The sequence below is a fragment of the Colletotrichum abscissum genome (assembly GCF_030869225.1).
Source record: "Colletotrichum abscissum strain IMI 504890 chromosome Unknown Scaffold_2.1, whole genome shotgun sequence".
Lineage (NCBI taxonomy): Eukaryota > Fungi > Ascomycota > Sordariomycetes > Glomerellales > Glomerellaceae > Colletotrichum > Colletotrichum abscissum.
The window spans coordinates 1,683,775-1,696,214 of record NW_026850098.1 but is presented as its reverse complement, the minus strand read 5'-3'; the positions used below and the strand labels follow the sequence as shown (position 1 = coordinate 1,696,214).

Here is a 12,440-nt window from a genome sequence, read left to right as displayed (position 1 = left end):
AGCTTGAAGAAAGCAGCCAATGATCAAGCTAGAATCCTGTTCCAGGCAGTTGTAGGCAGAGCCACCCGCAAGTAGCTTACGCCTAGTTTTATTAGTAATGGTACCTTTGCATCTCTTACATCGTGGGCATAGACGACTTCCACGAAAACGCCTGCTAGGTCATCAGATCACGTTTTCGCTGTTGACGTTGATTCATACACTCAAATGCATGTTTCCCGAGGAATTTTTACTACTTGAGATTCTCTTCATTCGTTCCAATTGGTCAAGTGGTCTTCCGTTGAAAACAGGGAGAGTCTGGACCTTGTGCATATGTCAGAAACCTGCCTCTCCATTATGAATACACAGCCAGTTGGTACTCATTTATAAATCTACCTAGGCTGCCACACTCGCCGTGCCCCTTTGGCAGAAGCGAAAACCCAACAGTTTTTCTTTTCTGGCCAAGATGGTTACTGGGTGTAGGTGCTAACCGTGATCATCTTGCATGAAAAGCATGGTACTGTGCAATCATCATGGGACGACGTTAAACCCCTCCATTGCTCATCACTGAGATCGTTGGCGGGTGACAGAACATCGGGTTGTGGTACATGCTGTGGCAAAATTTCAAAGATCATAAATGGCTCATTGAAGAGCGCTATAGGCAAGCTGTGTAAATGTAAATCGAAGCAAACCGCCGGCCAACTATGAACAGGAACAAGTTGAGTCCTCTGCCGGGTATGTGACCGCACCGCAAGTAAGAACCTCTGCATCCCCCAGACTCTAAAAAAAAAAAAAAAATCCTTTTGAGCCTCAGTACAAACATTCGTTGGCTTGAACAGCGCCGATGATCAAGCGCCCACGTCAGCCTCGTAGTATATCCCCACGTGACACGGTGACCTAAAACTGAATGAGGTCCTGCGGCTGCGTGTTTTGCTGCTGTGGTCTTCCGACCGCAAATGGATTGTTGCTGCCATTGATACCTGCAGGACCTGTGGCAGCCGGCATTTGCTGCCCATATGACATACTAGGCATGCCTGTGAATTGTGATCGGAGGAAAGGGTTGCTTCCAGTTGCCTCTGCAGTAAGTCGCTGGGCACCAGAGCCGGCGCTGTTGACAAAGGTCCCAGGTGCAGTGTGCTGCGCTGGAATACGTGTCTGGCCGGTGTTGCCGTATGTGTCCATACCGTCTCCCCCAGCAAGCAGCGCATTGAGCTTGGCTTCGTGGTCCGTAAGCTCCTTCTGCGGGGTTCCAAAGGACGGCTGCGATGTGAGTTGAGGTTGCTGAGGTTGCTGAGGCAGCGGTTGCTGCTGCTGCTGAGCGAAGCTGGGCTGGCTGAAAGCTGAGAGTGTCTTCTGTTCTGGCAAGGGGGGCATAGAATTTTGCGTCTGCGGGCGGCCAAATGAGGACGCGAAGGGGTTGTTGGAACCCGTTTGCATTGGTTTCATTGGGTTGCCCGCCTTCATCGAACCGGTCGACCACGGGTTGTTGCTCCCTGGCTGCGAGGCTGTCTCCTGAGGGGTAATGTTCTGCTGGGCGTAAGGGTTGTAGCCCGTTGGCTGCGGCTGGAAGCCTTGCATGCCCTGTTGCTGTCCGTAGGGGTCCATGCCGAAACCATTTCCGCCGTAGCCATTCTGGAACCCTGTCGCCTGCGGCTGTTGGTAACCGGTGTACGCATTGTTCATGTAACCGGTGGGTTGCGTCTGAAGTTGGTTCTGGTCGATGGGATTGGCGAAGAAGTCCACAGCACTGCCTTGCTGATAGCCTTGGTTAAATCCAGTGTACTGCGGTTGCGTTGACTGGACGGGGGTGTCGTCGAAGAGGAGCGAGGCGTTGTTGTCTTCCATCTCTCGTCTGCGCCTTTCGTCCTCCTCTTTGCTAAGTTTGATCGCCTTAGCTAGGTCATCATCCTCGCTTTCGTTGGCGCCGCGGCCGGCTCGTTTCCGGCGGTCCTCTTCCTCCTGATGCTTGCTAGCCTCAATAGCGAGTCTGTATTCGGTATCGTCCTCGTTGCTCATGCGGCGGCGGACTCGCGGTTGAGTAGGGCTGGTATGCTGAGGAGCGAATTCTTCTAACCCTGTGACGCGGGATTTCCATGACTTGCGATCGCTTCTTTCGGCTCGAAGCCTCTCTTCGTCCAGAATGAGAGACGTAAGTTCTTTGGCGGCAACACGTACTGGTCACTGTCAGAAACCTCGCGAATTGACCAAAGTGAATGCACTAGGAATAGTAGAGGGGGCGCATACCGTTTTGGCCAACATCTCTACCGTCTTCATCGATGTACTGGAACTCGCGCAATGTCTTGATGATGTAGATGCTCTGTCTCGCCCACGTCACGACAAGCTCGGAGCCCTCGTGCAGACAGTAGTCGAGCACCTTGAGGGCTTTCAAAACGTGCCTCCAGTTTTTTCCCTTGTCGTTCAAACGCTTGTCGAGCATGTCCATAATTTCATAGAACTCGGTAGATCTGAAATGTAAACTTAGCGGACTCCCATAATCGACGGTGAAGGGAAAAGCCTACGTGTTGTACGTGAGCTGAGCAATCTCGCTCATCTGAGTTCCGGTAGGACCCCATGGATCGTTACTGGTTGCTAAAAACGAGTGTCAGGATGGGTTCCAAGGAGGACGAATGCTCGGGAGATCTGCGACTCACCTTCTCTAACCTTGACCTGGACACTGGAGTAACCCTTGGTCACGTTCTTGACACTTCGCATAACCTTGGACATTTTGGCGGTGTTTTGGTCGTCGGCCCGTCCGAGGGTGTTGTTTTGTCAGTAGGTGGTGTGCGATGGATTGGTAGGCGATACCAAGTCCGGTTCCCGTGAGGAAGGGAGGTTGGGTATTGTTCGGGAGAAAGTGGGCTGTCGGATGCGCTGGAAGATAGTGACGACAGACGCGATGTACCTGGGTGCGACTAGGGCGACAACAACGGAGAGCTTGGGCCCAACGCAGGCGATTGCTGATTGCTGATGCGACGAGCAATAGCACGCAGAATGATTGACAGTGTTGTCAGAGGGTTGGATAAAAGCGCAGCGAAGAGACAAGCTGATGATGGATGGAAGGCAAAGGTTGGAGGTGGGAGGGGCGCTTGTGACGACAGCTTGGTCCAACGAATCGAAGGACGGCCTAGCACAGAGCGTTGGCAGACGAAGGGTCGGCGGAGGGGAATGAACGGGTCGCAAGGCCGACTTCGCCAGTGGTTGGGGTGAGGAGGCAGGCCAGATGACGGCGGATAGCGGAGCCCAGCAAACTGAGAGACGGAGACGGAGTGCCTAGCTGGCTAGTGGGTAGATTTTTGACGACGAAGATGGCGCTTGTTTGTGCCTAGAGCGTCGCGATTGTCGGAAGATGGAAGTTCTGAAGGTGAAGCATTAAAGTTTGTCAAAGATGAGCGACTTGAGAAAGCAACGTGGAACTTGGAAGGCAAAAAGACAGAAAGGTCCCGGTTCGGTTGGCACTGGGCACTGACTTTGACACTGGGCACTGGGCACTTGGCACTGGGGCGGGAGTGACGACCTGAGTGTCACACTTCATGTCTCTGGCGGTGCGGCGAGTGCGTGTGCGTAATGCAACTTGGCCGGGCGGTCGGAGACGGAGACTGCGACTCGGAGGTCCAAGACTTTGGAGCGCTGGAGCAGTCTCCTCCCAGGCCTGTCCCACGCATAGAAGTTACCTCAGTGTGGAGCCAGAAGGCTGTGTCGGTAAAGGTATCCGTACCTTGCCCCGGCACAAAGTACAAAATACCTTACCTTTCCTGACAACCAAGGTCTCAAGGTAAGGTACCTAGCACTCATTCACCTGGATGGCAAGTCAACTCAAAGAGGTCGTGGATGTCTACAGAAAATGCCAGGCTACCGAGTAGATATGGCATGAGGCACTTCGTCTAAATTAACGTTTGTCAATTTGTGTAGCGGCTGCCCGTACTTCCATTTCGGTAGCGCAAAGCTGGCGGTACCTTATGTCTCGAACAACATGCGACAGGATGTGCCTCTGCAGGTCTTCATTCCGACAAGTACCTTACCTCACATGTTGCAGGCGATCAAAAAAGCTACCTACCTGACCTAGGTATTTAAGCATGTGCTTTGAGGTTAAGGTACAAGCAGACCCCATCAGCGACACCTCACCGACGGATACGGGGCGGGCGGATACCCTGATGCCGGACCCAACCTTGCCAACCTGACATTTCCAGGTTACCTATGGGCAGACATTTTACCTAAGCTACCGTACCAGCTTACCGACCTGTTCGGCTCTTACTAAGGTATTACCTCCATCGTTGCAGCTCTATCACACGCCTACACCCTCACTCCCATGTTCACTCGAGAATCATCTTCTCATAAAATGTGTTGCTGCCCATCTACCCTCTGTGTCACGTAGACAAAGACTTTATCACGTGCTTGCGCGTACTGAGAAGGCATGTAACTCGGCGATTGGATGAAAGCAAGAAGGTGGCCAAATCGGAGGCTACGGCCATGTCATCAAGGGAGGCTGAGTGAATTTAGCTTCGGCTCCTTTACGGTTGAGGTGTTGAGCAGAATGGATACGGATGCATACTATCGCAAGGTCATGTGAGGTGGCCGGAGACGTATTTGAGAGGGACGGTCCGGATAGGAAGCGTGACAACCAGTCTCCTTATAACGGAGAATGCTGGAAAGAGGCTAGGGCGAGGTTGACTATGTGGCTGACAACCGTGGATGTCACAGGAGTAAGAACCAGACGCGCCTTCAATCAGCCACATCTCAATGCTCAGTAATGCCAACCTCTAATTTAGGTTTGCCTGCCTGCAGATAGGTAAACAAAATTAAAGGGGTTTTCAAGAATTGCAAAAGTTGTTAGTACTACCCACTCCTTCTTGAGCTGCCTTCGTCCACAGTAAAGACACTGGTTGAATACGTCTCACTAGTATTCGATTAGACGAAAAAGAAAAATGAAAATAGAACACAATTAGTTGCAGCGCTGGCATTACTAAAAAGACAATATGGTACAAGTCGGCTCGCATGAGACTAGGAATATGAATAGTGTAAGGGGGTATCGGTTGTTTGGCATCACTCGTCCTCTGCTTGGCCGCCAACGTCACCGTTGAGTTTGCTTGCTGCTCCCTCGGCGCTAGCGTCCTCGTGTTCCCCTTCCTGGAACTGCACGCGAACCACATCCATTGTCTCGTTGCCCTCGATGGTGAGTCCTTCGGCCTCTTCGCCATTGGTCACAGCAAGGCCAGCCAGCCGCTGTTTCTCTTGCTTCTCTCTAAGCCAGCCCGGCGGGAGACCGGGCCCACTATCGGCATTACCGTAATCGCTTTTCTTAGTACCCTTCGGCCAACGGCCCGGTCCACGTCCCGTTCCCCCCGTTTTACGCCGTGATGACGACGATGAGCTTTTACTCTTGGGTCGGCTTGATGTGGTTCGTCTCGCGCTGCTGCCACCGCCCGAACGTCGCGGTCTGGAGTTGCTGCTCGTTGTTCGTGCTACGACAGGCCGAGGTACACTGGGTCGCGGCCGGTCGGACCGTCGACCCCCCGGAGGCGGATATACCTCGAACCTCGATGGAGGTACGTCTTTGTACAGGCTGGCCCAGTCGCCTCCGACCATTTGTTCGGGAATAGACTGAAGCGCTTCCTTGAGCTGGGACGGCTCTTCCTCAGCCTGTTCTAGGCCAGTCTCGCCGTTCGTCAGACCGTCTGGATGTGACTCCGTGGATTCAAAAATATTGGACTCCAACTTCGGCCCAGTCGCTTCTGTATCAGTCTCCTCAGCGATGTTCGATGGACCGCCTTCGGCAACGGGAGTGTTGTCGATAATGCCATTGGCTGCTGCCTCTTGTTGAGAGGCTGGTAGCGGCACACTCTGCACAGGTTTGTGAATGTCATCTTCTTCTCGTGGCGCAATCGCGCTGATAGCTGGACCCAACTCAAAGTTTGTAGCATTGCCACGCCCCATGACGTACGGAGTCCAGGTGAGCGCGTCTGGATTCAGTTTGACGTAGTCCTTGCTCTCCCATTTTGCTATGTAGTCGTTGCAGTACGAAAGGTCGACACGGAAGGCGTAGAGCTCCGTAACTGGATCACGGACGAGGCATCGGAGACCTTCAAGGGCAGAGATGACGTCGTCAGGAGTCAGTCCGGTATCGTCGGACATTTGCCGAACACTGAGGCCCGGTGCCGTAGACTTATCCTCCTCGACATGGTCAAGGAGATACCGGCAGAGTACCAGCCTCCAGTAGTTGCGGTAGGAGACGAGGCCCATGTCCGAAAGAGGCTTTTCTGGTGATCCAGTCTTGCGCTCTACGCGAGTGAGCAAGTATGAAAAGTCAATCAGGAGATTACCGTAGCCTTTTCGCTGGTGTATGGGCAGGGTTAGAATGCAAGAAACATTGTTCTGGCTGCTGGCTCGTTTCTCCTTGGAGAAGTAACCAACAAAGTGGTAGCCAAGAGCATCGTATTCGCATAATACGTAGAATAGGAACGGCTCAACATCGTAGTAGAGCGTTTTGGACCCTAAGAATAGTTTGGCGAGGAGACACAGATTCTGGCAGTAGACAGGGTTTTTTCGGCCATCAACCTCAAAGACCGAAACGGATCCATGCCGGTATATCTCGTCGCCCGGTGGATGTTTGGCTGGGCACTTTAGTTTATGACGCCAGGCGACATAATCCGAGTTCATGTACTTCAGACAGAATTCGCAAATGTAGAGAGTGCGATTCCGGCTGTACTCCTCCGGATAGGGAGCGGCATACCAAGTGTCGATTTCCCAGCCTCCAAAATCGATGCACTCGATTTGGCTCGCTGGTCCAGCATTTTTCTTGGGCCTCTTGGCCGGTGTCGCTAGGTTGAGTTGGATACTGTGGAGACGAGCTCGCCATACCTCCTCGGCTTTTTGCTTGGCTTCATCGAATCTTCGGCGATCATCATTGGTCGGCAAAGTCCTTGATGTATCTGCTTCGTTCTCGCTGAGAATGCCTCCGTATGGCTTTGTTCTTACGTCGTCGGTTTCCCGGTCCAAGAAGGAATAGAAGGGATGTGAGTAGTCAGTGGAAGTAAAAGAAGCTGCCATGGCTGCAGCCAATCCATCCTGGGACGAAGCCGTTGTGTCTATCACTTTCTCTGTTCTTCTTCGATTGGACGAGGACTTTCTTGACAGTACGCGGCGAAGGGCGGCTGGCTTGACACGTATCTTGACAACGATGGACCGGCTCCGTCGAGTGATGGTAACCGCTTTTGACTTTCGAGGGGGGTGTATACGTAGTGTGCGGCGTGTATCCTTCTCCCCAGCTCCATTGGCGCCGTCCTGTAATGTGCCTGTACCATGGCTTGATTCCCTATCTTTGGACGTGTTTCGTCGACGCTTCCTGAGCGACATAACGATTTCCTCAGCTTCGACAGAAGACGTCTTGCGCTTACGAAGAACTCGAGTTCCATCCATGGGATCGTCGTTCAAGAGAAGATGATTGAACACCGAGTGAGAGTCAGGTTTGGAGGTGCCTTTTTGGGGCGGAAGCAGGTCTCGCGCTACTTGGGATGCCGTTGACCGTCTGGACGACGGAGACAGTCCAAGTTCGTGCTCAGCGTCTGGCTCTTGCTCAGCTTCAAGCTTTTCTGCATATTCAGGAGAAGCATTCGTTTGAGACTCGTCGGCACGCATATCATCAGCAGTCGCGCAATCGGGGCACTTCCACTGAGAAGCAGCTGCAAGGAAAGATTAGACACAATAGGGCTTGACGGAGGAGGGAGTATGTACTATTAAACTCCTGCAACGCGCCGGCCTCTCTGGCGCAATGTTGGTGTGCTAAATAGATACTGTCAGCTTTCTACGCGGTATTTCTCCGCCATGTGATGTAGAGCACTTACAGTTCTCTCCACATCCAACGCAAGCTAAGTACTCTTCGAAGTCTTCTGCCGGATCATGTTCTTCATCTTGTTTACAGAACATGCAGGTGTTCATCGCTGCGTCTTCTGAACCTTCGTCTTCGTCTTCTTCTTCCTCGACAGCGACGTCGTCCCATGCTTCGCCTCCTTCGGATTCGTTTCCAGACTCACTGTGCGATTCCGAGTGCTCGCTGTCCGGCTCATCTGCGTCCTCATCATCGGTTTCGCCTGGTCTGATCTTAACAGCGCCAACACCTTCTGCCTCGTCTTCCTCAATGTCATCTAGCAAGCTGCTGCTGCGACTGCGCGCACCGCCCGAAGCTTCGTCTCCATCGTCTTGCTCCAGGCGCTGATCCATGTCGACGCCAGAGTACTCGTCCAGGTTCTCTTCTAGAGAGTCCTGCTCGGACAGTTCGCTATTATCGTCCGCATTCTCAGCCATTTCAATGTCCCCGTCCAAGGTAGGCGCGTCTCTTTCATCGTCTTCATCGCCGATCGCATCCGAGAGTTCGTCATCGTGCGTGTTTGGGTTCGTCAAGGGACTCTCGGTATCCTGAGGCAACTTTTCGACGGGCACTGCTGGTGCGTCTTCGATGTCGGCATCTTCATCTGAAAGAAGAGCGCTCTGCTGCAGCTCTTCTTCGGTGAGTTGAGCGCTTGCCATCTTGTCGTCGAAGCTCGAAGATCGCGGGAGTGTGCGGGTTGCAATCGTTTATCAGAGCTATTGCTTCGAATTTCGCCCGTGAATGACAAGATTCCGGTATTCGCAGCCCATAGCTAGCAAGAAAACCAAAGGATCGAGCGAGTCTGGCGCACAACTGTGGTAATCGGCTGGCCGTGAGCGAATGTTGTTGATAGAAGTGAGCGCGTTTAGCCTTAGGCGACGATGCGCGGCAAACATGCACTGACGTTGGTACAGCTCGAATGCTGTCTCTGGGCAGAGGACTTAACGCGTTACTAGATGGTTGACACAGGTTCTTCGGCGACTGTAGAAAAGCCAGCAATGGCTTTCACGTCTTGTCCAAGGCGCAGATACCTAATCAACAGACTGGCGCAAGCCAAGGGATGCGACTTCCACACCTGTGGCGCGTACAGTAATCAGTTAATTGAGCACTGTGTCTGCACCACCTGGGTCAGAGGTTAGGTTCCCACGGTAGGTATGTGCGACATGCACCTGGGTTCACGGGGTGTGGGACGGCAAGGCAGTGGAGGTACCTAAGGTAGGTAGGCGCCTCCTACGGAGTACCTGGGTAGCTACCTGCTAGCCACTTGCTACGAGCTTCAATTCGCGAAACGCAACCTTGGGGGAGGAGCTTTTGCCAGGCGTGTCAGGGACGGAAACAACAGATGGAAGGTTCCCACTTCCATTGAATAACTTCCACAGTGACCAATGGCAAGCTGTCGGGACCATTCACAATGCTCAGCCAATCATTCTGATCGCAAAAGCACTGACGCGAACTACATATCACGTGATCCAGAAATAACCAGTCCGAGGGCCCGACGACTTGCGGATTGCTTCCATCAATTGGTCAGTCAATTCAAGGAAGCCGGAATCCAACGACGTCTCCCGTAGACACCGACGACTACAAGCTGTGTCTCTTGTCGGCCTTGCGATCTCTCGATACATACAAACCGACGAATAACGACGCTCAGCCGAACGGCTATCCGCTACCATGCCCGTTCCTTTCGAAACCCTGATTCCCTATGGAATCATGATTGCTGTAAGAGCTACCTTGTGATTGCCATTGTGCCGGCGCAAGACGACTCCAACCTCCACGATGGAAATTAACGTCGTATTAGATGTTCGGTATCACCGGTACCGGACTGCACGTCATCAAGGGCATTCAGAACGGCGGAAAGAAGCCCCGTTGGGGCTTGGATCAGTGGGATAGGGTAAGTATTCGTGAACTGGCACTCCTTCGATATTCACGTCGCTAACCTCGCTTCCTTACAGCAAAGTACGTGTCCAACCGACAGGAAAAATATCCTACTGTTCGATCGAAAGCTAACCTGAAGGTTTAACAGTGATGGACCGGGATCGCAGACTCACGGGCGATCTGCGGGGACAGATTGCCAACCACGAAGCGCCTCCGGGCTTCGAACTGAACCACCCCTGGAGAGTATGTATTTGCTTGCGACAGATGGCTGAACATTGGCTAATCGTAACGTGCAGTTGGAGAAGCGTATGACATAGAGGATGAGGTTCAACTAGAAACATGTATGCTACTTTGTCTGGAAACCATGGGGGTTTCCACTATTCATCACCCACTTCAGCCACCCAATGAAACTTTTATTTCCTGTTCAGTCTCAGAACTACTGCCGCAGTCTATGCGATTGTTGACTTGATCGTGCCGGTTACGTCGAGTGGAGGGGTGGGAGGCGGGCCACAGACAAACATTGTAAATGTCTGCTAGTTCTGGCTTGGGATGAGGATCTTATTATCTCTATAAGCTAATCTGCGCCTTGTTTTTGTTCAGCCCATCCACCAACAGACAGGCTTGACAGATGGCTTGACTAGACATGTAGCCGCATCTTTCACACTTGCCCAATGTCTGTAATGGAGCACTCGGAGTTGCCTGTGCTTGGCCATGTCTCGGTCTGGGCGTCTCAGACGAATTCTGAATCTTCTTTCCAATCTTTGACGAAGGTGAAGGAGCAGTCGTGAAGTCTGTCTCCTGAGATTTGGTCAGATTTGTCTGGCTCAAGCTTGCATCCAGTTGAGCAATTTCGGTTGCAAGGCCTTTGCTTTGCTGCGAGCCGCAGCCAGCAATGAAGTCATCCTCAGCGACACGGGGAGTACTTCCTTTGCCGGCGCAAGAGCTGCCTGATGCTCCTGCAACCAGCCGAGCCATATCCTCACCGCTGCGGACTATATCCAAAATAGCACTTGGCCGCACCCGCTCGAGGTTCTTGATCAGGGTGCGAGCAGTTCCACGGAAAGCTTCGGGGCTGTAGATGCATTCGGTACTGAAGTAGTCGAGCTTCTTATGATGAGCATATAGCACAATTTCCTTCTCGTAAGAATACTTGAGGGGCTTGCTGCGCTTGACATCGCTAGTGTCGTCGCCAGTGACGATACTTGTGCTGCGACCTAGCCGTGGCAAATCTCCTCTCAAGAGGTTCATGAGGATGGTTTCAGCCACATCATCTGCGTTGTGGCCGGTGACAACATGTTTAATGTTCAAAATCTTGGCGCCTCGGTCCAGTGCCTGTCGGCGGAATACACCACAATATGTGCAGTTGCCCTTCTTTCCAATCACTTCGACAACCTGGTCCATCGTCCAGCCGTACAACTCGTCGTACCCCACTATAGTAAGGGGCATGTCGTATTGCACGGCATTTCTCTTGACGGTTTCGAGCGAATCATCTCTATAACCCTTGATGCCCTCATCGATGCTGAGGAGTACAAGGTTCAAGCCGTAGTCATACCTGTCGTTGAGGGTTTTGAGAACACTTGCCAAAACGGTGGAGTCTTTGCCACCCGAAGCCCCGATAGCTACCTGTTCTCCCCGAGAAAACAGTGCGGAAGAGACAATAGTGTGATGTACTTCTTCCTCAAACACTGAGATAAAACAAGCCTTGCAAAGTTTCTGGTGGTTCTTGGGCCGCTTCACGAGAGCGCGTTCGGTCTTGCACTTTGCGCATAGTACCGGTGCCATTTTGATTGCTGCACCACGAGGAAGGAATAAGTAGGTCCCCAGCGATACGAGAGGCGTCCCAGAGAAATAGTGTCGTGTCGGCGGCAGAGGTTTAGCGCCACTTCGCGCTGGAGAAACCGTCGCCTCAGTTGAATCGACGAACTTCGAAATTGACACCCCGCGGTGGATCGGACAGGATAAAATTAAGCTGAACCGGAAAGTCGAGAACGCAGTGAACGTGGGCTTGTGTTTCTCCACGTAACATGTATTCCGGGGGAAGAGTGGTCTAGGGGGTCGGATCAGAAAAGGAATTTGTTGTTGCTAGATCGAAGTTAAGGAAAATTTAAGAATAGCATGTGTCGCCGTGTCGCTTTGATGACCTTGGAGTCATCATCGTCGGTGCAATAGGTACGTACCGCAACGCGGAATTCCGTGCCTGGATCTTCCATCACTTAGTGGGCAAGATACCTACCACACGGGTACTGTCATTTAGTGCAGAAATGGGACGGGAATTTCTCTGTGAAATACTCCTCGTTCGCTTTGCCATGCATTACAATCGTCTGCTCCAGCAACTTTGCATCCCTCCTGAGTGAACCAGGAATAAAAAAGACTGGGTTTTATGAGGAAACAAGAGACGAGGATCTTATTCGTAATGATACTGCTGTCTCCATTTTGCATTGCCTGCTAGCTTGCACGCTTGAGCTGCCAAACGGGTAATTACCTATGCCAGCAGAAGATTGATTCAGGATGGGCGTAAATACTTGTCGTGGGTACTTTAAGAGTCGGTCCAATCGTGGTGAACAAGACGACCAACAATCAGGTGCTCGGGTCTCTGTGAACTATTTTGTCTGGCGCAAAAGTGACATTCCATCATCCCTCGTAGTGGGGTCCACTACCCTGTCGTCACTGTTAAGGCTGTTCCGCGCACTCCTTTGTTAAAGTACCTACCTACCTAACTTCAAGCCTTCAG

At 52.2% G+C, this 12,440-nt stretch overlaps 4 protein-coding genes across 4 annotated transcripts; 1 reads left to right on the top strand and 3 right to left on the bottom strand.

The window, feature by feature from the left end:
* Positions 1 to 873: 873 nt before the first annotated feature.
* CABS01_01240 (ENTH domain-containing protein) lies at positions 874 to 2,700 on the bottom strand (the record flags this gene model as incomplete). Its single annotated transcript, XM_060534620.1, has 4 exons — positions 874 to 2,150; positions 2,221 to 2,441; positions 2,496 to 2,565; positions 2,628 to 2,700. The coding sequence occupies 4 exons, from the start codon at positions 2,698 to 2,700 to the stop codon at positions 874 to 876; spliced, it is 1,641 nt and encodes a 546-aa protein (XP_060401698.1).
* A 2,316-nt stretch (positions 2,701 to 5,016) lies between these two features.
* On the bottom strand, positions 5,017 to 8,496 carry CABS01_01239 (MOZ/SAS family protein; the record flags this gene model as incomplete). The annotated part of the gene is made up of 3 exons (XM_060534619.1): positions 5,017 to 7,652; positions 7,705 to 7,752; positions 7,815 to 8,496. 3 exons carry the CDS (start codon positions 8,494 to 8,496, stop codon positions 5,017 to 5,019), a joined length of 3,366 nt encoding a protein of 1,121 aa, XP_060401697.1.
* A 1,009-nt stretch (positions 8,497 to 9,505) lies between these two features.
* CABS01_01238 (uncharacterized protein) lies at positions 9,506 to 10,026 on the top strand (the record flags this gene model as incomplete). The annotated part of the gene is made up of 5 exons (XM_060534618.1): positions 9,506 to 9,553; positions 9,633 to 9,725; positions 9,787 to 9,796; positions 9,858 to 9,952; positions 10,006 to 10,026. 5 exons carry the CDS (start codon positions 9,506 to 9,508, stop codon positions 10,024 to 10,026), a joined length of 267 nt encoding a protein of 88 aa, XP_060401696.1.
* A 250-nt stretch (positions 10,027 to 10,276) lies between these two features.
* On the bottom strand, positions 10,277 to 11,491 carry CABS01_01237 (PP-loop family protein; the record flags this gene model as incomplete). The annotated part of the gene is made up of 1 exon (XM_060534617.1): positions 10,277 to 11,491. One exon carries the CDS (start codon positions 11,489 to 11,491, stop codon positions 10,277 to 10,279), a length of 1,215 nt encoding a protein of 404 aa, XP_060401695.1.
* Positions 11,492 to 12,440: the final 949 nt, after the last annotated feature.